We start from the raw sequence: 24,407 nt of genomic DNA on the forward strand, positions 1-24,407 counted from the left end.
TGCCAGCTAGCTGATAGGGACGCTCACGGCAGTGGGGTGAGGCCACCAGACTTCACGAGCCTGACATCTGTGTTCCCAGCCACCTCATCCACACCAGCAGGCACGGAGCAAGACTCAGACCGCCGGAACCTCAAAAGTTCCCCACGGTGAGACCGGGAGACAGGCTCTGTGAACTGTGAGGCAAATAAACAACATCTTAAACGGGGAACAGGAAGGAGGAAAGAAACCTACTTGGTTCTAGCTACGTTTTTTTGAAAAATCACGAGAAGACTGAAGGATAAACAATATGTGAAGGAATTAAACGTAATCACTAAATCACAGCTTTAATCAACTCGTCCCCTTGTCTTCACAGACACAAACAGCTCATTGGAGGAGCCGTCTGAAGTGTCCCGCGGGCAGGAAGACGGCAACCAAAAGGGACCTTATACATTGTAGTTCGCCGCCCACGGAGCAGCGTTAGATGTGAAGCGGAACCACGGAAGGGCCGTTTACAAAAGCGACTGCTCTTTGGAACCGAACACGAGTAAGGGAACTCTGTACACATGTCGCAGCGAGCGGCTTTGTCCCATCGGGTAACGGAGACGTGCTCTCCCCTCCCCGGCTGAGCTGAACATGCTATGGTGAGCTGACCGGGGCACTTTGGAGGAGGAAAACGGGAAAACTAGCATCCTGGGAAGATAAAACTAGAAAGGGATGGTGGCGGGGGGAGGGAGAAGGAAGGGGAGGGAGGGGGACCAATTCCTCTTCGTTACAGTATGTGCTTTTCTCACAGCTTTACTTAATTTTTTAAAAAAATATAAGACAAAAATAACTTACTGTGGAGGCAATGAATGCTGGTTGGCATAGCGACGCTCTTAAGTTAAAGGGATGAGCAGGAGGAGGTGAGAACAGGCAGAACGTAGCAGGACAAAATAAGAATGAAAGACAGTGAGCGTTTTGAAGCTTTCGCGTCAGACGCGCACGGCAAGGTTTTTTTGTTTTTTTGTTTTTTTGTTTTTTTTTTTACTTCTTAACATTTCTCCATCGATGCTTCTGGTCTTAACTGCAGTAAAACACACGTGACGTACTAGAACATCGAGCCACGGTGCAGTGCACGGCTCGGCCGTGTGAAGCGCGTGCACGGCAGGCGATGGGCAGCCAGGCCCGCGCTTTGTCAAGCTGAAAACGAACCCAAATTTGGGGAGTACGTTTCCTGGATGGGCTGCAGCGTCGCCACACCTACGTTTGCGAACGGCGAGATTCCAGAATTCTACATGTGCAGCCACTCGGGAAAGAAACTTGGTGAAAACTTGCTACCACCGAAGGTACGAGGAGAATTTAGGCCAAAAACAAAACAAAAAAAAAGCTTTAGTTAAAAAACGAGAGAAGATTCCGGGGAGCCGCTCCCCATACATCGGTTTAAAAAAATCCTGGGGGTAGGAAATGAAAACTATTCGGCTCCCACAAGACGTGACTCGGGGAGGTTCTGACGCTACTGCACAGGGAGGCTGAGCGCAGATCTCGCAAAACGATGGCGGGAAGGAGACGTTTTAAATCGGTCAGATCCGTCCCTTTCAAAGCCTCGGAGCCTGAGCCGGAGGAAACGGAAAACCCACTCGGCCGCTGACAGGAAAGGAGCAGTATGGCCGTGACACAGCTGGGAAAGAAGGCCCAGGGAGGAACTCTCCAGAAGGAAAGCAGAGGGAGGACGGGGCAGTGGGGGATGAATGCACCAGCGAGCGTGGCCTCAGCATGAGCCAGGAGGGCGGGGGCGGGGGGTCCGGGTGCCGTGGGGAGCACAGGCCGCGTGTTGTTAGAAGAAGGGAGGTGGGCCCCGCCCCGCGCCCCAACTTGCTTTCTACCTCGCCTGGCACCCACCTGCCTGCCTCAGGTCCAGGAGAGCTCCCTGGGGCCTGCCCAGCCCCCAGACCGAGTCCAGGCCGGAGGAGGTACCGTCTCTCCCACACCCTGGGCCGAGCCTCACAGACAGAAGCAAGAGCGGCACAGAGGTCCCCGTGCAGGCTACGGCTCGTGTCCCAAGCAGCTCCTGGTCCCCAGGCTCAGTCCACAGGATAATTTGCCCAAGACCCCCCACGACGGGGCAGATGGAGGCCCTCAGTCCCGTCTTCACCGCAGGGGCTGGAGACCATCCCCGGGGACCACCCCCCTCTCTCTCTCCGTCTCTCTTTCAACTCTTGCCCCCCGCCCCGTCCCGCTCTGCTCTCTGGTCAGCGGATGAGTGGTCATAGAGGAGGGGTGGCAATTAGCTGGACAGAATGGGTGAAGAAGATGGATCAGGCCCTCTGGCGTGATGCTGCATGAGGGGGTCCCTGTGCACCCGAGCGTGCTGGGCGGCTTCCGGCTCTACCGCCCCACCGGCTGCACCCCACTCGGCTATTGGAACTAATCTCCGGGACATACTGTGGCGGTGTGCCCTGGGGCACTGTCACCACAGAACCACTGGTCCCCAGCCTGCCCAGGCAACAAAAAAAGGCACAGAGGCCCAGGCGTCGCCATCCAGACTCCCGACCTTGAGGGGGGTGCGGGGGTGCCCCTTGCCTCATGTCTACACTCATGAGGGAGTAAGGAGCTTGGCGGCAGCCCCGCCTGTCACACCCACGTGTGACTCGGGCTCCCTGCTGCCAGTCCCACCTGACTTCTGCCCTGGGGCTCCTTGCACTGCCTGGCGGGAGGTGGACCGTCCCCCATGACAGAGGAAAACCGAGGCCAGTGAGTCTTGAGTTACATCTGCCCCCAGTCCCTAGACTACAGATCACTCTCATCAAAAGCACTTTGACAGGAGAAAGAGATTCTGAATTTAAAAGCACCAGTTTAGAACTAGCAGGAAAACCGAGTAGCGTTATTCTGAAGTGGAAATTAGGCCCCTCCTCACCACACACACATGGGGAGTGCCAGCTGACTGACTTTCTGGGGGGCTCACCTCCCCCGTGGTCCCAGCGGTGAGCTGTGGTTTGCTCTTAGGTGGAGGGAGAGTCCGAGGCACAGTGAACCGAGATGCCAATGTCCCAGCCAGGGGGAACCCGGCCTCCACCTGGCTTTGCTCAGACAGAGGAGGCATGCACCCCAAAGGCAGAGGTGACCCCAGCACTCGCACTCGGAAGGACTCCGAAGCGCCCCCGTTCCCGACCGGGCTCAGACCTTGGGTGCAGGTGCGTTGGCAGGTCGGTGGGGACGGAGGAGGGCTGAGGGCGGGATGGACAGGGGAGGGCGCAGGCTGGGAACTCGGCCTGGAAGGCAGCGTGGAGCGAGGCTGTCGCTGGGGGTTCGGGGCGTGGGGGGCAGGTACCTTTATGCTTCTTGGCGGCGCCCGGCTCCGAGACGCTCAGGGAGCTCTCGGACAGCTCATCTGTGTCGGGCTCCCGCGGCACTTCCTCCAAGTCCCAGGGGGCCAGCTCGCAGTCCTGGGGCTCCAAGGCTGGCGGGGCCCCAGCCGAGGCGTCCTCCTCCGGGGGAGCGGAGGCTGCAGGCGCCCCCGGCTGGAACAGGGCCTCCTCTCCGCGGGCGCTGTCCATAGAGGCCACATAGTCCAGCATCAGGCCAGCATCGCTGTCCTGACACAGCGAGGTCTGTCGGGAGAGAGAGTCAGCGTGAGGGACGCTCCAAGGACACGCCGCCCAGACCCCCGATGGGTGACGGCTGTGACCTCCTTCTAAGTCGGAGGGGTGACAGGGACGTGAGCTCGGAGCTCCAGGTCCAGCTCCTCTGAGCCTCTGTGCCTACAGCATCTTAAACCGATAAGCCCAGGCTTTGTACCCGAAGGGCTTTGCTCGTGTGTGAACCAAGCCGAGGGGCCGGGAGCGGGAAGTGGCCGCAGCGGGCACGGAGGGGGCACGCGCCGGTCTGCTGTTCTCCCGGGCAGCTGCACGGGGGCGTCTGCTTAGCGACAGCGATAACTGCGCTTCCCTGACTCAAGTGCCCGTGGACTCGGAGGGGACAATGAAGCGTCAGTGGAAGGAATAACCGCGGTGGGTTGGGGGCATCAAACGTTAAGATCCATGCGTTCCTGACGATTCTGAAATGAAACCTCAGAGAACGCTTAGAGGAGATTGGCCACGAGTCTCACACTCGTCCAGAACCGGGAAACAGCAGGGAAACACTAAAACCCTGGGTCCCGCCTCTCCCGGAGATGCCAGCGCCGCCTGCTGGCTGCCGCGGGACGGCACAGGACACCCTGAGAGGCACCGCCCAGCTCCCGGGGGATGATGCTCAAGGCTGCCACCAGCTGTGCCTGTCGGGACTCGAGGCCCTTCTCCCGCAGCTGAGAGGTGGGTTTTCAGTGTGCCTGCCGGGTGCCCTCGAAGTATCAACGAGCCCGCCTCCTCCTCCTGGCCCCCTCCCACCATCGAATCTGCCGAGGTCCCTCCTTGCTCACAGCTCCTTGTTCAGTCTGAAATGTTAAAAAGGAGCAAGGGACGGTCCTCGTGGCCTCTCGCCCTGAGGGACAGGCCTCTCCAGCAGCCTGGCCCGCTTGGCGCCCAGTCAGGCCGGCCACGCCCCCACCGCCTGCTCTGGACAAACATCACGGAGCGGGAGGAGGCAGGCGTGGGATCGGACACGTTCAAAAACGAGCCTCGTCTCTAACTGCAAAAGGCAAACACATTCACCGCGAAAAAATCAAAATGGTGTGGAAATGCGTAACGTGGGAAGCGGAAGTCGCCGGGAGCGCGGCGGTGGCGGGCGGGGCCGTCCCGGAGGGCTGCCCCAGTGGCCCTGGGGTCTCTCTCTTCCAGGGACTTTTCTTCGAATGATTCACCAACCTCTCTACGACCAAAGCGCCACCCCACCCCCTCCCCCACCCCGTCGGAAACGTTCATGTTTCCTTCGTAAACAGGATGAGCTTTGTGAATGAGATGCCACCAGTCGGCCCCTGCTGGATGAGGGACAGGGACTGACTTTTCCAAATGGGGCTTCCTGGAGGTGGATCACAAGCTGGGGCCGGCTTCCACGGGCGGGGCGGGGGCTGGCGGGGACGGGGACAGACGCGGCTCACCTTGGAGACCCCCGATATGATGATGGTGCTCTTCTTCCGTGGTGGCCTGAGCTTCAGCTTCGAGGACTCGCTGAGCTGCCGGATGGCGACCTCGGCCACAGGATCCGAGCCGTTTAGCACCAACAGTTCTGCGGGGGGAGGCGGCGTTGACACGTCACCAAAAGTCAGAAACTCCGCTTGTGGACCCTGGTCTACAGCGGACGCTCTGTGTGGTCACGTGACACGCACTGACATGTGCACACAGGGTCTGTGCATGTCTGTGTGCGTGAGCTGCACCCCGATAGAGCTGGGGAAAAACCAGCCAGAGCAGGTCAACAAGCAAAAGACCTCCAAACTTGGGGGGGATTTTGAACTGCGAGAGGCAAGTGGGTGACCACCCACAGCAGGGCTCAGGCCGTGAGGGGCCGGTCGCGAAAGCAGCACATGCCAACGCCTGACGCTCCAGGCTGTGCAGAGGGCTCTGCGCATGTGACTTCACTCAGTCGCCCCCCGACCCTGAGGTGGGCGTTCTCTGAGGCCTCCTCTGGGAAGCGAGGGAACAGGCTGGCAGCCTGGCCAGAGGCAGAGCTAGGATGCCCGCCAGGTGTCTGGGACACAGAGCTGCCGCCCAGAACGCACAGTCCCGCCAACGTCGAATTGAAGTGGCAACACCCTAAAGGAGGAGCACGTAAAAAGAACCTTCCGCCCTCAGTCTTGGCGGTGGCCTGAGGGACACGGGCATCGCGTTCCCAGGAGGAGTGGTGACAGGACCCGGCGGCAGCAACTCCTTGGTCGTGACCCACGACGCGGGGAAGGGTCGCCAGAAAGGGTTGAGGGGGACGCCTTTGGGGAAGGCTGTGCCGTGACTCCCGCGCCTCCGAGGGATGGGTCTGCGCAGGGCACCTCTGCCCGGTCAAGGTGACAGGTGTGCCCGGGAAAGCGACTCGGCCCCGGCTGCACCGTGGGAGCCGATGCCAGGGGCTGGAGCCTGAGACCTGATGACAAACCCACGGCAGGAACCTCAGCCTGGGGTCTTTGAAAAAGGGGTCCTGCCCAGGCGAGGGGACCCCCATAGGATGAGGCGGTGCGACATACCACCGGGGCGGAAGCTGAGCCGGAGCCCCGTGTCCGGGAAGTCATGGCTGGGGGGCCCTGCAGGGCAGCGTCCGAAGAACCACGAAAATGCCCGCGGGGGAAGAGGCTGTTTCCCGCCCCCACCGGGCAGAGCGGGGCAGCGCACCCAAGACGGCACGGCCAGCCGAGCCCCTGTCCCCACCCGCAAGTCCCTGCCCCATCCTCGCCCTTGGCAGCAGCAGAACCAAGCTCAGCGGGTGCGAGGCGGCCAGACAGAAGCCACCGACCTGACCCGCCCCTGTGACGTACGTCCCACATGCCGGGGGGGACACTTAACCCCGAAACGTGGACTACGCTGTGACTCAAAGAGACAGTGAGACATCTCTTTAAAGATATTTACTGCCTAAAAGTGACGATAAAAATGGAAAATTGGCACCTAGAATTCTTGGGGAGGGTGGGGAGGTGGACAAGGAAATGCCTCCTGTCAAACAGGCTTCACGGGGCAATGGGGACAAAAAATAAAGCTGCCTTTCTGATTATGTCCCCTGAGTCCTGCCAGCTCCATGATATTCGTGTAACTGGTCGAACAAGAGAAAAGGGCACGTGCAGACAGTTTACAAACTGAGGTGTGAGCCGGGGGGCGTGTCTGTGACGCGTCCCCCGTAAGGACCAGAGGGGCCGAAACGCCACTCCCGGCAGTCGGCCAACTCAGACTTCCCTTTTCTCCCTCGAGTTCTTCACTCGCTCCTTAAAAAAGCTTCCCAAACCGTGAAGAGGGGACGCGGGTTTCTCATCGGGTGGGGGTGGGGGGCGCAGGTGCAGGAAGAGCACAGGATCGGCCGGGGACGCCTCACCTGTGTCCGAGGAAGACAGGGTCTTGCTGACAGGGGCGCTGCAGCAGGAGATGGCCTGGACGGAGATGTCCTTCTCAATCACCCTCACCTTGACGGGCGTCCTGAGGGGAGAGTCTGCCGGGAAGACGCCGGTTACCAGGGCCCCCAAACCGCGTCTGAATCCGGTGATGGGGCAGTGAAACCTGACCTTCCTCCCACCCCACCGCGTGCGGTCGGGAGGGGCGAGCCTTACGGGTTTTTAACTCTCTCTCTTATTGCATTTTTGGTTTTTTGGGGGGTGGGGTGGGGTAGGGTGGGGAGCTTGCCAAAAAGGGTGTTGGAAGCTCGGGTTTAAATAAAATTGCAGAAATGTTTTAATTAAGCCAGAATTTCCCGGTCTGTTTTTGCATTCCAGAACCGTGCCAGGCCGTCTATCCTGGGAAGATATTTCTGTCCGAGCAGAAACACAGTATAAATAAATAACTCATACACTTATACAGAAGTCGTCCTCCAAGGCAGTGGCTGTGGGGACAGGCACAGAATTCAGCCGGATCTAAACTGACTGCACATCAAGCCTTCTAGTAAATGATATTTAACATCAGCAACTCTCCACTGGCCTGCCGTTTAAGATCGCGTACTGTCCCCACGCCGACGTCATGGACCACTCCCTTTAAATAGCTGTTTCATCTAACACCTGAATTTTAGCTCCAGAATACACTACTGGTGGAACCTTACTTCGGCTTGTATTTATTTGACAAAATAGAAAGGTAATTTTCTTTAAAAAAAAAAAGGCTGCGCAGGGGTCTCGCCGGGCACGGCGCTCCCGCGCCACCGGCTTTATGACCAGCCGCCCGCGGCCCCGCCTCCTGCGCCCGGGGCCCAGGTCTCCACGGCGAGGGCGGGGCTCGGGCTCGGCCCAGGGACGGCTCCCCCTCTCACCAGGGCTCAGCGGGGACGCCCGCCCCGCGTCGAAGCGAGGCTTGGTCTTCACGGCGGTGACAGTGGTGACCACCGTCCCGCACGGCATCACCGTGCGGTCTTTCTCTATCTTGGCGGCAGGAACGGGCGGCGGGCTCTGCCGGGGCTTCGCTTCGCAGGGTTCTATGTAACAGAACTGTGGAGAAGGCGGTTGTGCTTCAGGGTCGGTGTGGGGACAACCCCGCCCGCCGTGGACGCCGACGTCCTCTGCCGTAACCACTGGTGCCTTCAGTCACTGTCGCTTAGTACGATAATGAACCCGGATCTCCCCAGAGTTGACGTCAGGATGACAGGACCCACGCTCGAATCCAGCCACGCGACACGTGACGGGAGCAAAGGGTGGAGGTGTGAAGGACATAGAACACGCTTTGTGGCGTGAACCACGCTCACGGAAAACCGTGTCACGCGGCAGATGGCTCGACACGGTCACGGGCAGGAAGCGTCCCGGTCAAGTCTCCAGACGCACCGTATGAAACGGCGGTCCTTCCCCGACCGGCCCCTCTCACCTTCACACCTTCACACCAGAGCAAGACAGACAGACAGAAACGAGGGCTCGTCTAAGCGGGTCGGGCTGGGACCTGGCCACCTACCTCCGCGGTGACCGAACCCAACACCGAGCTGCCCACGGAGGGCCCGCTGGTCAGCGTGAAGCTTTGTGGCCCGGAAGGCTGCTTCTTAAACAAATCTAAAGGGACAGTTGTCATCGCCAGCAGAGCTAAAAAGACAGGAGACGACAAATGAGCACCACGGATGTCTCCACGGGAGGGAACAGTCGGCGTGAGCCGCTGCAGCCAGAACGAACTCCTGATCACTCCTGTCCGCCTGAAACCATTTGGCAAATGTCATTGTCATAACAACGAAGGAAGCTGAGAGGTGGTGAGGACGGGCAATGTGACCGTGACGGGCAATGTGTGACCCTGGCCTGGAGCAGAAACTGTGGGTAGCAAAGGGGCTCTATGGAAAGTGACCTCCTGGGGTGGCCTGGGCGTGGATTCCTACGTGGGCAGGTCACGGCGGGCAGTCACGCCCCAGGCACACGACGTCTCCAGTGACAGGCTCACCTGTGCCCGGAGCCAGCCCCCGCCCCCCGCCCCATTAGTGAGTCAATGGACAAAACTGGAACTCCGGGGGCGGGCTGGACGGCCGCGGCGACGAAAACTCAGGACGCTGAAAATCGTGCCGCGGACGCGTACGAGAACATCCCTGCTCACAGGGAATGAAGGATTTAGGGGCGAGGAGCCACGATGCACGGAATTACGCCCCGACCGTCCACACGTTTACGTGCGTGCGTGGAGAGAGACAATACGTAAGCGAGAGCGACCACCGGGTGTGAGCACGGATCGTAAAGGAAATGGGCAACACGTTCAAAGCACAGGAGTCTGAGTTAATGGTTATACGGCTCTTCCTTGGTTTGCTTTTTCAAGCGTGGAATTTCACAGTCCCTGTGGGGCTGGACAGGAGCGGGGCCCAGGGCGGACTAGGAGCCGGCTTCCCTCAGCGGCCGATGCTGCGTCCCCACACCTGCCCGCTCCGGGAACCTCGGCTCGTATCTCGGGAGCGGCCCAGGTGTCTCGAGGCTGCCGATCACGGAAGTCACTGTAGAATTCCGGCTGATAACCAGAAGCGTGAACATCTTTTTCCTGGGTCTTGAGAACATCAGAAAATAGCCAAGTGGCTTGGCTGTGCAGCTGGATAAGCCAGTTACGGGTCATTCCTCACTTTCGATGCTTGGTGCGTTTATAGGGATTTTTAAAAAAATCTAATAAACATCGAAACTACCGACTTACACACAGGTACGCCTGTGGGTCCACATTCGCTATAGCGATTTTCCTTCTGTTTTCTTGTATCTGAAGCCCGTGTCCAACTCAAGCCACGGTGGCTTATTGTACAAGGACAGGACAATCCAGACACGGGAAGCAGGATGGTGGCGCCGGGGGCTGGGGCAGGGGGAGCGGGAGGCGGCGCTGTTTAATGGGGACGGAGCCTCGTTCTGGAGATGGGTGGTGGGGATGGCCGCCCAGCGACGGGAACACACCCGGGTCACCAAACTGCACTCAAAAACGGCTAAGACGGTAAATGTTATGTTACGTGTATTTCACCATCATAATAATAATAGTAATAATAATTAATAATAATAATACATGACCTATTAAGGCTCAGAGGTTTGAGAACTGCTTCTCTAAGCCAAGAATTGTTTCACGAAAGATTCTGGCTATTAAAAAACAAACCAAAAAAACCCGTGGAACATACGTTCCCAAAATGCATGACCTTGTTAATGACCGAGAGGGACCTTCAACCAAACATTCCCACGGGGAGACCCAGAGTGGTTTGGGGGGAGGGGCTGGCCTCCTCCGGGTCTCCGCCCTTCGCAGCTTCCCAAGGCCACCGTCAGCTGACTGACCCTTCCAGGGAGCAGGGCCTCATCTACCTGGTCGCCACCCACCTTCCGAGGGTCTCCCATCCTCTGAAATCTGCAGGCACAACTCCTTGGACCTGGCATTCAACTCACTGTGAAAAGGGAAAAAAAACGCTGTGAGTCTTCAAAGGTGCTTTATCGCTTTTTGAAATAGCATTTTTTTCTGATTATAAAGTCGTCATCAATATTTTAAAAACGATAGAGACATATAGCCAAAGGGATAAAGATGATCTGCAACCTCACTATTCAGAAATGGTTACTGTTGACATCTGCTGACTGGCCTCTCAGAATTATCCAACAGAACTTTCTGGATGATGACGGTAATATAGGTGCTATCAAATACGGTGGCCACTAGCCTCACATGGCTTTTGAGAACCTGAAATATGGCCAGTGCAAACAGGAACTGGATTTAATTTCGTTTCATTTTAATGACTTGAGATTTAAAGAGCCACACGTGGCTATGAGGAACTGTATCAAAAGGATTCTCGTGTAATTGTCTAAACCCGAAATACAGAACATGATAGCCTCCCTCCTTCTTTGTAACCTTTTTTTTTTTTTCATTTACGATACCACGTGCATCTTTCCAGGACAATAGCTACAGGGCAGCATCGCTTTCCATCGGCTGCTAGTACTCCACTATCTGGCCCTGCGAGATTTAATTAAGCCAATTCCTTAATAAGCCAACCCAACAACATTTTCTCTTGTCACGACAGGGCCTGGGGACACGGGTGAGGAGAAAGTCAACGTTAAGAGCTACCTCCCAACGGAAACTCATGTCTGACTTAAAGGCACCTCCGATGCTTGATACACTTTTTAAAGAAATTGTTTTAAACATTGTTTTTGGTCTAAACGGTGCTCCTAAGTGATGCTGGGGTTTGGCGGTCTGCACCAGGTGTGGCTGGGGAAACCGAGCCCACAGGGACCCAGCTATACGCACAAGGTGAACTCCTCTTCCCAGGTGAGGTCCGTAGTGTTTGGGGGGAGGGCGCTGGACAACTTCTGAACAGGCTCGTTCAGCTGGAGCGTGCACAGCAGATTCAGGTCGCCTGCAATCGAGCAGAGGGCACGGCTGGTCTTTTACTGGTGGTTTCTTAATCGCTTTAGGACATTTCTGCATGTCAAAGAAAGGCTGAATAAAATGCCTGCGGTCTTGGCTCACCAACTTCCGAGGGGCCTTTCTTCCATCTCCACTTACAAACTCTGGAAGCACCCCACTCTGTCTGCTGCTAAAGATTTTTCTACCCTCGTTTAATGCCCAGAACCCAGACTGATCCCAGGGACCCCCCGCTCCCGGCCGGCAGGGCTCAGTGCTGGCCGCAGGCACAGGCTCCCAGTGGGGGACACGCCCTGGGGATAACGTTAGTGCGGCAGAGATGGGGGCCCCACTTCTGGACAAGACTAACCGCTTGCCAAAGAAACGAGATCTGGGACAACGCCTAAGTCTGGGGAACCCCTTTCTCTACTTACAACAAATGTGTGTGTTTACACCTGACCCAACTCAGGTCAAACCCTTTCCAGGGTGTTTGATCCAGATGATGGGGGAGTTCATTGTCATCATCTAACAGCTGCTTCTGGCCCTGGCACAACGCCGTGAGTGTGCTGTGTGGTCAGTCCAGCTGGGGCTGGGGTCTACAGCCCGTCCCGTGCACAGAAGACGCTCTACACACAGCACACACGAGCTTCACAATCACCTTCTGGGGAGGCTCGCCCCAGGTGGGGGCCTGCTGGCACAGGCGTGGAACGGGGGCCCCAACGCCGACACAGAGTCCAGGGAGCCCCTCTCAGTCACTGAACATGGGGCCTCAGAGGGTTTCAGGCGAGCGCTTTTACCACCGCCCCCTGCCACGAGAGCGAGCTCTGTGGAGTCCTGGCTGCTAAACGTGGCCCGCTGTACGTTTGGAACTGAGAGAAGCTCCTTGCAAACAGAGATAAGTGTCCGCTGACATTGCAGACGACAGAAAAGAACTTTTTTCTATTCTCAGCAAAACAGAACCACAGTGGAGAGTGGAGCCCCGTGCCAGGCTTCCACACATCGGGGGGCACGGCCGCGGTTCAGAGCTGGCCGAAAGCCGTCCGTTCTGGGGGTGCCTTTGTCGTCACTCAGCCAGCAGCCGCTCCTTGCACCGAAGGGTCCCCCACGGGCCCGCTTCTGACACCCAGAAACCGCTCACATGGCACTTCACCTTCCGGGAAAGCAATCAGCTGGGGACGCTTACCATGTACTGACAGGGAGAGAAGGCGCCTTTTACACTACAGGGCAAGGGCAAAGCCACCTGTGTCCCTTGTGTCCTTCCTTTGCCCGGCTTTCACGTATGCAAAACCTGGGTTGTATTTCAACAGTTGTGTGACGATTTTTAAGGGCTCCTTTTGGCTCAAAGGCAGTGATCACACTGCAGACCCAACTGGAGGGAGCCCTAGGAGAAACTGAAGGCCACTGACAACCCACAGGTCACCCCTCCACTCGGGTCATGCCGCAGGACAGTCACTGCCGCCACCGGCCAGGGGCCCTGCCGCGTGGCCACCCACCTGAAGCACCAGCACCGTTTAGCAGCGAGGCTCGGATGTTCTTCACCAGCAACTTGAGTTCGTGAGCCCTTGGAGGTTTGGGAGGGCAGGGGTCCTGAGGGGCGGGGGAAGCACGCTGGAGATTCTGCAGGAAGAGAAGGAACGGTGACCCGCGGGAAGGCAGAGGATGGCGGAGGCTGCAACCCGGGCCGGCCCTGTGACAGCCCCCCCTTCTCACGGGAAGGCAGGGTACAGGCAACCAGCACCACCTCCCTGCTGGGCGCCTTCCACACCCGCCAGAAAGCAGAGCAGCAACAGGGGCAGCCAGGGAGGGCTCCCGCCATCGTGCTGAGACCACGGGGCTCCCCGCGGACCCAGGCCGGGTGCTGGCGAGAGAGCGGGGCGCCCTCTCCAGGCTGCGGGGGTGTCTGCAGCCCACCAGCACCGACCGTGACACCAGCCAGCCCGTGGCCACATCCTGCCTTCGGGCAGGCCCGCCGTCCACGTGGGGGACACCTGAGTATCGTCCAGGTGTCGCGCTAGCGAGGGAGAGGCAGGCACCGCTGGGACGGGCTTCGGTCACCCCGTCCTCAAATCAGCACGAAGGCACTTGCAGCAGAAAACCTCCCCGAGCCTGGAGGCCCCGCCTTGAACCCCGCCCTTCCCAAAGCAGCTTCCTCCTCTCTGAGAGCTCCCCCCACCGTCGGTTACAAACACGTGGGGGGCCCAGACAGGCTTCTCAGAGACAGCACAGGACTCCACACTGTGAAAGCTTTCAGGGAGGGATTTGACCTCAGAATGCCTTTTGGGGGGCACACTCACTAACACCTTATGGGACACGAGTGTCCTTTAGGTCACTGTTCTGAACCGGGGCCTTGTCCGTGGTGAGCTGCGAGGACAGGAAGCAACGGCGAGACCCCCTCAGGCCCCGTCCGACCCCTGGACACAGCGCTCGCGCGGCCGGGACGGACACCAAACGTCTTCGGCTGTCTACATGTCAACTCGACCGGTGCCCAGGTGCCCGGGGATATCGTCAGACATTATTCTGGGTGTTTCTGTGAGGCTGTGTGTGGAAGAGACTAATGTTTAGGCCGGTGGACTGAGTAGAGCAGCCGTCTTCCCCAGCGTGGGTGGGCCTCGCCCGGCAGTTGAAGGCCTGAAGAGAACAAAAGCTACCTGCCCAGGTACGAGGCCGTCCCTCGTGCCTGCCTGCCTGCAGCCGGGGGCCCGGTCTCCCGCTCTGGGGCTCAAATGGAACACGGGCTCTTCCTGGGTCTCGAGCCCACAGACCTCAGACTGCGAGGACCCGTCAGCTCCCATCATCCATTCTCTCTAGAGATTCAGCATAAAGCACGGGCACTCGTGGTGACGGAGGCTGACGGGATGTCCACATCCTACTGGGTGTTTCCCTGGAAACGCCGACCAGTACGACACACATGCTATTTTGATATATAAACTCTACACGTTTACTTAAAAAGCATCATTCAACTCATGGTGGTTTCGGCTGCTTCTCTTTAAACGAGAGCGCGTTTGAGTTTATCTGAGCCCGGCTGATGAGGCGGTGGGAAGCCAGCACCCAGACGCTTCCAGGAGCTCGGGCCCTTTCATCTTCTGAATCCGTGTATTCTGAAAATACACTATTTTCTCAAGTTCCTCGAATTTTGCCATGAAAAATTTGTGATATTCAAAACAGCCAGGTGCCGCCGATCTGAAATAAACCCCCATTGCTAGACTTTCTGGGACAGCCGCTGAGAGGGAAGCGTGGCCTGACCGCCTCTCTCTGGGGGCGCTGAGCACCCCGACCCGGCCGCCGCCCCTGGGAAGCCTGGGTGGACATGACAAGCCCCTCGCTCTTCTCGCCTGTTTTCCTGCTGCTCCTTCCTGTACCCCCAGGGCCCAGAGCTTAGCACCACACACTGCGATCGACCGATGTCTGATGAACCGAGCAGATTTCGTCTGCAGACGCTACACCCTAAGGGGGCGCTGCCTTCCCTAACGGGAACCAGACACCGAGAGCCCGCATCACAAAAATCATTTTAAAAGTTTTCAGAATGACTTCAGCAAAACCCGATAAAGATGGATAGCCCACCACGCCCGCGACGATCCTGGAAATATGCACGAGGAATAATACCCTTGGGGACGACAAGGGCATGTTTTGCATCATCGCAGCGAAAGGCTGAGCTCATAACTGGGAGAATTAATCCACCTGAGGCAAAGGGTGTTGGACGTGTCGACAGTGAAGGTAGGAGAGACCAAGCCCAGCAACCCTCACCAGGACCAACATCTTGGATGAAAATTTAGCCACAGAAGCAGCACCCTAGCCAGGCATGGAGAGAGCCCCAGAACAGGGCGGGGAAAGACGGGTGGCATGGAAAAGGGGGCCACGGGCAGGGGATCCCTTGTGTCCACACTGCCCAGGGGAAGCAGATGCTCCTGGAGGCCAGGCCACCAGGCTGTCCCCGGCCTGAGCTAAACAGCCTGTCCGTCCCGTGTGCCTCACTCTGCCTACCTAACGGGGCGCGCTCTCACTGCTAACTGGGTGTCCCCGGTACCTCAGTCCTGGAAGATGAGGTCCAAGACCACAGGCTCTGAGGGGACAGTGAAGTTAAGTTTTAGCTCCTGAATGGCGGAGGGTCAGGGCTACTTAGGGCCAACTGCCTCCTCCTTCCAGCCCATGGAGATTTGGGACCCTGTGCCCCGAACTTGAGCTTCCCCCCCAAACCATGGTGGTTCTCGACCAGCGCTGGTGGGATCTCGCTGTCTCAGCGGGTGGAGGAACACGGAATGCACACATATTGTCCAGGGAGCCGAGCCGTGAGCCCTGCCGGGGTCCCGCAGCCCCCGCTCCCCGCGAGCAGCCCCCGCTCCCCGCGAGCGCGTTTACCTGCACGTCCCTCGCGTCCACAGGCTTGGCGCTCAGAACCACCGCCGGGGAGGCAGGACCGACCAGGTGCTTCAAAATGTCCCTGAGCGCTTGCGACACTGCGTGCACCTCCACCGCCTGGTCCTGCCGAAGAGACGTCACCCGTGCATTTGGCGACGGCGCATGCGTGCCAGGGACCGGCGACTGCCCGTTGTCCCCGACGCCCAAGACAAGGGCTACGGCCCGTCCCCGGTCCCCGGAGAGCCCCGCAGAGCAGCGGCCCCGGCTCTGCCACCGGCCACGCCAGGCCTCCGGGGTCCCTCGCCACCTCCGGTGTCAGTGCCCCGCCGTGGGGTCCAGCCCACTCCTGCCCGCGGAGGGGGACGCAGCCCTTCCAGGACTGGTTTTCTCCGGCGCCACGGCCCTGCTGGACGCCTGCCCACCCGGGCTGGGGCTGATTTCAGAAACTGGTCCATGGTGTACCCAGGGCCACGGGCCGGCCAGGCCTCGTTATGGCAAACAGGCCAAATCTGCCACTCATCAAAAATCGACTCTCTGCCAAGAACTGTAAACGAAGGATAATCTTAATAGCTAACGTTTACATCGCTTTTGGGACATGCCAGGCTTGATTCTATGCGTTTATACGTATTAACTAATTTAATCCCCACAACCCCCTTGAACATTCCCCCCACGTTACAGATGAGGAGACCGAGGCAGAGACCTGACATAACGTGTGTAGGACACACAGCTCCTGGCCGGCAGAGCAGGGAGTCCAGCCCAGGTGGTTAGGGTTCCAGGGTCTGCACTGACGACCTCTCTGCCACTACCTTTCTCTTCAATGCGCCCTTGATATACGTATTTTTTTAAATTGAGGTGAAATTCGTATAACAAAATTAACTATTTTAAAGTATGCATTTCAGTGGCATTCAGTCCTTTCAAACTGTTGTACCCCATGACTTCTAATTCCAAAATATTCTCATTGCCCCCCCAAAAAGTAAACCCCATGTCCATGAGCAGTCACTCCCCGCCACCCCCAACGCACACACGCACACGTGCCCACCCCAGGAGGCCACCACTGCTGCCTGTCTCAGTGGGTCTGCCTGACGCGGACCTCTCACGGGACTGGAGCCATCCCACACGTGGGCTCCTCACACCCAGCACGATGCTCACAGGGTCACCCATGTTCTAGCAGGTGTCAGGACTTCATCCTCTTTTGTGTCTGAATGACATTCCGTGACATGGATGGACCTCATTTGGTTCAACCAGTTTTATCTTTTTCAACCCTCACAATTCCTCCTCACGTTACAGAGGAAGAAACCGAGGGGCGAAAGATGAGTTTTGGGGTGCTCAAATATCAGTCCATCACAATACTTAATAGGCACCCCCTGTGTAACTAAATGGCCAGGCCAAAAATTACTTTTGATGTATACAAGTTAAAAGAATTATACTTCAAACTCATTAGGCTTTAAAAAAAGGTGACTATATCTAGATCAAAGCATGAAAGGTGAAAATATTTATAGACAAATGAAGTATGAAATTCACATATTTCCGCAGTGGTGACATCTCAGCAGCTGAACGGGGTCTGAGAGGGTAGAATCGCCAGGAAGCATCATCAAAGCCCCCGCAAAGGAAGGCCTCACGGACCCACGTCTTGGGCATCAACCTGCGCCCTCTTTCCAGCAACTGGAAGTGTGACGCCAGCGTGGCTAGCACGCCACGGCCGCTCCCAGCTTCACTTCAACAAGCAGCTAAGGCCAAGCCAGGGAGAGAACGGAGGCCGGGCCCTCGTGAGCCAGCTGGACTCAGCCCGAGCTGCAGGTGAAGCGCCTCGGGGTAGGCGAGCGGATGGGTCATCAGGTGTGCTAGGACAAGCTGGGTAGCTTGCCACAGCTTCATGAGTGCTTTAAAAACTTCCCAGCCCAACTACGCCCATGGGGCGGGGGTGGGGGCGGCATCAGGATACTGCGTAACAGCGGCCAGGTGACTCCAGGTGTGGGCCCGGGTGTGGGCCCGGGCTTGAGCCCAGCACGAAGTCCATCACGACCCACACACGTTCGCACACACACCCATGGGGGAATCAGCGTGAGGACGGACCTCTCCCGGGGCTTTGGGCTGGACCGTGATGGCCACCCCTGGCTCGCTGAGGAACGACCACCCGATCCGAATGTCCTCTGTCTCCTCCTTCATGTGGAGCTCCAGCTTTAAAAAGAAAAAACGCAGGTTACTGGAGGGCAGCTCGCTCCGGCAGTCACACACGTGTCTGTGAGTGTGTGTGTGCGTGTGCGCATTTGTGTGTTCATTGACTTTCTCAGACGACTGATTTTCTTGACTCCCTTGCCATCCTGTGTGCTTTCGAAATGGAAGGAGGGTCCCAAACCCCCTTTGACCTCCGCCTTCACCGTATGTACCTCCGCCCCCACCCCCCACGCTCCCCCTGCCTCCACTCACCACTCAGAGAGGAACCTCAGGGTTGGCGGCTAAAGGCCGGATGTCATGAAAACTCTGCAGCCTCCTTAGAATGACTAGTTCTCTGTACTCCACACGTCCCTTCTGGGAGTGTCACCAAGGTGTAAAGGAGGAGCCACAGAAGGCAGCCGGACGCCTGACCCAAGCCCACGCTCCCCCGGGCCCCGCAGGCTGTGCACAGAGCACAGTGGACTCGTCTCTCACAGTGCCCCCCGCAGCCCTCCCCATCTGTCATGGTAGAAGAATGCCCTTCCCCTGCCAAGATGTCCATGCCTCAATACTGAGAACCTGTGACCATGGGGCCTGACACAGCAAAGGGGGCTTTGCAGGTGTGATGAGCATGGGGACCTCGAGATGGGGGATGATGATTCTGGGTTGTCCTGGTGAGCCCAGCAGAATCACATGAGCCCTTACAAATACAGGAGGAAAGCAGAAGACCATGCCAGAGACATGACCTGAAGATGAGGGGTTCCAGGGGCCCAGGGTGGGGCCCCCTCTAGAAGCTGGGACCACCGCAGCTGACGGCCAGCAAGGAACCAGCCCTCAGTGCGGCCACCGTAAGGAGCCGAATTCTGCCAACACTGAGCAAGAAAACATTCTCCCCCAGAGCTTCCAGAAAGGAAGGCAGCTGCCAACACCTGGACTTCAGCTTGTGCTGGACACCAGACCTCCAGAATGCAGTGTGACACAGCTGTGCTGTTCCAGACTAAGTTTGTGATCATGTGTTTCGGCAGCCACAGCAAGCTCTACACCAGCCTCCATTTCTCCGCCAGAGAGAGACATCTCAGCTTTTCACGTCTGCCTCCTCCCCGCCACCCAACAGAGGGAGAGAAAGGACGGCTTCCGGCGGCATTTCTGAACGCTCAGGACGCTCACCTCATGCTAGCAAGAGGTGAGAGAAACGATGCCCGCCCTCGTAACTCTAGGACGAGCAGACCTGAACTTCACTGCCACAGGGGAACAGACCTGAACTTCACTGCCACAGGTCCCCGAGTCACCCCCGCCAGGCACGGGGTGATGGCAGCAAGCCTGGCTGCTGGCCCCTTTCTGCACCTTTTATCTGGAGGACAAGCGAGGAGGGAATGCCTCCTGCCTGGAGCATGAATAATTCACCGACGTCTAGCAGTTGCTTCAGCTTCGGGAGGGACCCCACAGGCTGCTTTTCGACTGTGCCAGAGATCAAAGATACAATTGTGTCCGAGCCACCAAAATGACACACAAAACCCATCTCAGAAACTACACAGCCTCTGTTAACGTCTGGGGTCCTTGCTGGACTCGCTCAGTCTTGAAAGGAGCATTAAATGTGTCCTAGACTTCGAGGTTCTTTTCTAGCCACACTGTCCAAAGAATTGGGGGGGACAGGAGGCATTAACCTCTGACTAGCCCAAGAGAAACTTCTCCACGTCAACTCAAAAAGGGAGTGTTATTGGAGTGAGATTGAGGGGCTGGGGCTGGTTTCAGGGGAAAAAAGCCATTTAGGTGGCCAGAAAATCTTGTTTGCGCTGCTTATTTAAAACTGTGTCTTTGCAGGAAAAGTATTGGGAATGTCATCTTCCCTTGTGGACGGGAGTCCTGTGGCTCATCCCCAAATTAGCAGCCAACCACGAGGACAGAGGCGAGAAACCGGGACAGAACAGGCAGTGACCCCTAACACAGACCCAGAAATGCGCGGTTTTTACACACCAGCGAAACAGGAGCCTCGGTCAGTGAACGTGTTTATCGTGAGAGACACAGTTATCTGACGGTTCATCCAGAAGTTTCACTAGTAAGTCTATTATAATTACTACGTGTCTCTCATATTGTTATGTATAATTAAGAATAGTAATATATAATTAATGTACGCTATAAAGTTGTATATGACATATAAGTCTATTTTAATTATTATAATAATAAGTCTATTATCTGAAAAATAATGGTAACAGTCATCTTTGAACTTCTAAAATTAACAAGGGGTCTTTTAAAGTCGAGTCTCTCAAAAACCGAAGCCCGGAGAGCCGCGGCCCAGCTCCCCAGCTGTCCTCGCAGGCCGCAGGCGGCTTCGGGGGTCCAGACCCGAAACGGGCACTCTGCTCCGCCCACCCCGCCTGGTTCTGCCAGCCAACAACACCCCCGACCCGTTCACGTGCCTGCAAAACACCGTGCCTCCCGTTCTTGGTAGACAGGCAACCTCTAAGTTCGTTATACATACGTATGTGTGAGTACACATGAGTGTGTGCGCGCGTGTGTACGTAACATACATACACATCGCATATACGTTTTCATTTCCCAGATACAATATGGAAGGTGACAGTTTGGAAATTATGAAGCGAATGGTAAATAAAAACGGGGTATTCGCAGCCCCGTGCTCACGCCCTGCCTGCCCTCCACGGTCACGGGCACTGTCCCCCCCTGCTTTACCTGTAGATGGCACGGGGAGAGACTCACACCGTACTGCTGGCGCCCCGAGTCCGCGGGCGAAGCTGGCCCCGTGCTGACCAGGAACCGGATGGCCTCGCCCACCACGTGACAAGACACCAGCTGCGGGAGGGACAAGGTGACAAACTTTAAGGGACTTTCTGAGACAGAGCCGGGGGGGAGGGGAGTCTGTACCACATGCCTCTCTATTTCATTTCATGAAATAACCTAGACTATAAATCAGCAAAGGCAAGAACTTCAGAGTTTCAAACTCGGGGAAACGATCTAGATTTACGTCTTTTCTATTATGCAGTAGTTTGAAAACTAGAAACCATATTCCCAGTCTTGGCTTCCCGGAGATTTCTCAGGAGGGACCCTCTCTCTCTCGCCCACACGTAAAGGCTTTTTCTTTAAACACTGCTTTGATCTATTTCTTTACACCAGCCGATTCTAAATTCCCCAGACATTTCCACGTTCGCACACGTGAAAGCCGTCAGCCACCACCTCTCACTAAAAACGAGCCTTAAAAAGAAAATGTTATAGATGTGACAAGTAAAAAATAACAAATGTACCCAGAATACAAGAAATCGTTTCTGTCTAAATAAGTTTTAACCCATCGCGGGTTTCAAAGATGTGGGGATAATTCAAAACGAATTATGAAATATGAATTGGGAAACATCAAACGGCTCTGAGTTATGCAGCCTTCACAGGAACAGAATTATCAAACGAGCTCATCGAAGGACTGATAGGACAGGACGAAAAATTACAGCAGGAACGAGCCGGGCCGTACTCCCAGTACGAGTCACAAAGCACCGGAGGGGGGTGACTGTGACGGCCGTGACCACACGCAGGAATATCTAGTATCTGCCACAGAATCCCTCCAAGGGAGCGATCTTCTAGAATGACGGGTGAGCCGGCCTCCTGGCAGAACGCCAAGCCAGCCCAGGATGGGTGATTTCCAGGTGGGGTGCCAGGTGTGCACAGCCTGGGAGAACAAACGAGGAGGATGAGGGATGGGGGAGGGGACTAGCAGGTGGCCAATGTCTGGGAGTAGGGACAGGACAGGACGGACCCCCACCTTCCCGAGGGAGCTGCCCACCGCACGCTGGAGGGCGTCACTTGCGAAGGAAGAGAAAATTCTTTAAGTCTCGGGTGGGTTTGTGAGAATCTCAAATATCAAGGAGAAACGCAATCAAAATAGTTCCCTTGTCGGGGCCGCCACGCAGGAAGTCGGACTGGCACGTACTCCTCCCCCTCCCCACCCCTGGCTAACTCCTCCCTCCCCGCGACCAGCGTCTCTCCACTCAGGGCCCACCTGCCCCCTCCAACAAAAACCGACCTGCACGCCGGGCCCCCCCAGCGAGGGATCAGTTTCCCACGGCCACCCTAAAAGACCTCGAAGGCACAGATCTAGAAGAAGAAACTCTGGCCTGTTCTCAACACCGGCAGAAGGTCACCCAACGCTTGTCCTCGCCCGTCCTCGGGAGTGGCTCTCGGAGGGCCAGCTTATGGGGACCGGTTACGACGTCTTCATCATGTTATTGCGTCTCGGGGGTTCACAGAGGTCGGAACAAAAATGTTTGCATAAGAACTGTCGTCTATTCATTTTAAAAATAAATGCTCTATAAACAACCCTGTTCAGAGGAAAAGTATTTTGATGCCAGATGAGTTACATGCACAAAGGACATGACACCAAGAAAAGTCACTGTGTCTCAGCAGCCCGGGCCTGTTTTTCTGCGTAACACACACAAAAAAAGCCAATGACTGTGTTACTTCTGTTATTTCTTTGGAATTTCCTATACTAAGCTAATTAGAATTTTGCCAAGAAAACTGACAGCTTCCTTAGCGCCCCGACTCTAGTAAGAGAGAGCTGGTTTCCCTTTGATCCTCGCTTCTAGAAGCTTCCCCACTACTCTCGTCTTCGCCACATAGATGGCGCAGGTGCTTGATTAAAGCCAAAGAAACAAACAAACAGAAAACCAAACAAACAGACTTTAAAAGGCTTTAAAATTTCTGGAATGTCAGACTCCGAAGGTTCCAGTCACGGTTTAAGACATGTCAAGAAAGTGAGTGAGGTCACTAAAAATGGGACATCTACAGGTCCCTCTCACAGAGACCCCTGGGGGTCTTCTCAGCCCGATGGCTGCCTGACTCTCTACATGAGACCCGTCACACAGACCAGCTGTGTCTTGGCCTCCCTTCTGTGTTTGGCGGGAAACGCTAATTAAAACTACAATCTGATCCTGCCTCGACATTTCAATATGGCAAACGAAACGCCACCACCGTCCCCAAGAGTCCAGTGGGAGGGACAATGACAAAAGCCACAAAAGCTTGATGACAAAAGCTTCTCCTGGCTAGCCTCTTCCCCTGCCGCCTGAGAATACTAATGCCCCATTTGTCAAATGGATGAGAACGAAATGGAAAGGAGGTTTTAAAAACAAGTAATCTCCTTTTGGTGCATTAAGGTGTTATCCACAATGGAGATCAAATTCCCTCAACCCAGGCGAACAGTGGCAAGGCCTCGCCGTCCCAAGGGTCCCCTCAGCAGAAAGCAGAAGGCGGGGTCACCTGGTGTAAGAGTACACAGACCCTTCCAGCCAGTTAGCCTTCCTCAGTGGCCAGAATGTCCAGGGCTGCCATCTCTCTAAATACTGATGAACAGGCAGAGGCCGTGGCCGGGAGCTGAGTCTCCCTAACCCACACGCACCGTGTTCACATTCCTTCTGAAGATGCCAGGCCGCTCGTCAGAGCATCCGGATGACCAGCCTGCTTCGTCCCTGACGCCTGGGCTTCCCTCTGAAACGGCGTGAAGGGATACTGGGTATTTAAAGTTGAATAGAAACGTCTGGCATCGGCGGGGGGACCAAGGACAGACATGAACCCCAGAACTGGACCCCACGGCGCTAACGGCTCAGGAGGGAGCCCCGCTGAACACCGGGCCACGAACCTGCCTGCTGGACTCTCGAGATATTTTTCCCGAAGCAAAGAACTGCTCGATCGTATAAATCGTTTCAAAATCGAGCAATAGGAGGCTGAACTGGGTATTCCAGATAAATCCCGTCTCTGCACATAACAGAGCATTTGATGGATGGTGGGCTAAGTGGTGAGGGTCCCAAAGAGGGAATTTCGTGACCTCAAGGGGCGTGTGGACGTGAGAACGTCCAAACCCGCGAAGAATTCTTATAAAAATCTATTTGAGCCAAACCAAGGATACACCAGAAGCAAGATCTCGATAGAATGAGAAAAATGCGTCCTCGAATGGCAGTTTGGAGCTTCTCCTTTGCATCTGGAATTAAGGCGGGAACGTGAGGGGGCGAGGTGGGGATCGGATTACGGGCCAGTTAACAAGACCCTGTGTTCTCGGGGGTCTGAAAAGAGGTGTTTCAAAGGCGCGTTACACTAGATGCACAGAACCGAGAGGACAGGCTGGCTTCCGGCGAAGATAAACCTTTCACTAAAGAAGTTGCGTGCCTGGGGCGTGACTGCCCACCATGACCGGCCCAGTCAGGTCGCCTCATGAGGTCACTTTTCATAGCACCCCTCTTCTATCCACAAGCACCCAGGATGACAGGGGACGGGTCAGGGCACCTCCGGTCCACCCCCAGGACCAAGACAGAAGCAGCTCAGGGCCTCGTCAGGCCGTGAACATGGGTGCATCGCATCGCGACTGCACCCACAGAACGGGGGGCGGGGGGTGCGCCTGCCTCCGCTGTCCTCCCGTCCAGCCGCCTCGGCCCCCTTCCTCCTTTAGAACGCTCTGGAGAACTGGGAATGACTTAATTCCTCGTGTCTCCAAGAGAACTAGGAACACAGCCCAGGAAAACGCATCTGAGAAGGTTTATGTCACTGCATAGTTTTCTCTTTAATCATCCTCTGTAACACCCCGAGGAAAGAACTCCCAAACCAAGT

The 24,407-nt window shown here is 56.4% G+C and overlaps 1 protein-coding gene across 12 annotated transcripts in view; it reads right to left on the reverse strand.

Moving 5' to 3' along the window:
* C2CD2 (C2 calcium dependent domain containing 2) overlaps positions 1-24,407 on the reverse strand; it is a 47,049-nt gene that overhangs the window by 6,801 nt on the left and 15,841 nt on the right. For 2 of the 12 annotated variants that reach the window (XM_039857618.1, XM_039857626.1), the window contains exons 3-13: positions 20,502-20,621; positions 17,733-17,837; positions 15,660-15,782; positions 12,797-12,920; positions 11,208-11,316; positions 10,298-10,362; positions 8,445-8,569; positions 7,816-7,990; positions 6,898-7,011; positions 4,991-5,118; positions 3,287-3,566 (exon numbers count right to left, since the gene is read on the reverse strand). In XM_039857618.1, coding sequence (XP_039713552.1) covers positions 3,287-3,566; positions 4,991-5,118; positions 6,898-7,011; positions 7,816-7,990; positions 8,445-8,569; positions 10,298-10,362; positions 11,208-11,316; positions 12,797-12,920; positions 15,660-15,782; positions 17,733-17,837; positions 20,502-20,621 — 1,468 coding nt within the window. Of the gene's footprint in view, positions 1-297; positions 684-816; positions 854-878; positions 1,293-3,286; positions 3,567-4,990; positions 5,119-6,897; positions 7,012-7,815; positions 7,991-8,444; positions 8,570-10,297; positions 10,363-11,207; positions 11,317-12,796; positions 12,921-15,659; positions 15,783-17,732; positions 17,838-20,501; positions 20,622-24,407 lie in introns of those variants that run through there. The other 10 variants (XM_039857623.1, XM_039857622.1, XM_039857619.1 and 7 more) reach the window with 10 other exon arrangements.

This window comes from Pteropus medius, unplaced genomic scaffold, assembly GCF_902729225.1.
Source record: "Pteropus medius unplaced genomic scaffold, Ma_sr-lr_union100, whole genome shotgun sequence".
Classification (NCBI taxonomy): Eukaryota; Metazoa; Chordata; class Mammalia; order Chiroptera; family Pteropodidae; genus Pteropus; species Pteropus medius.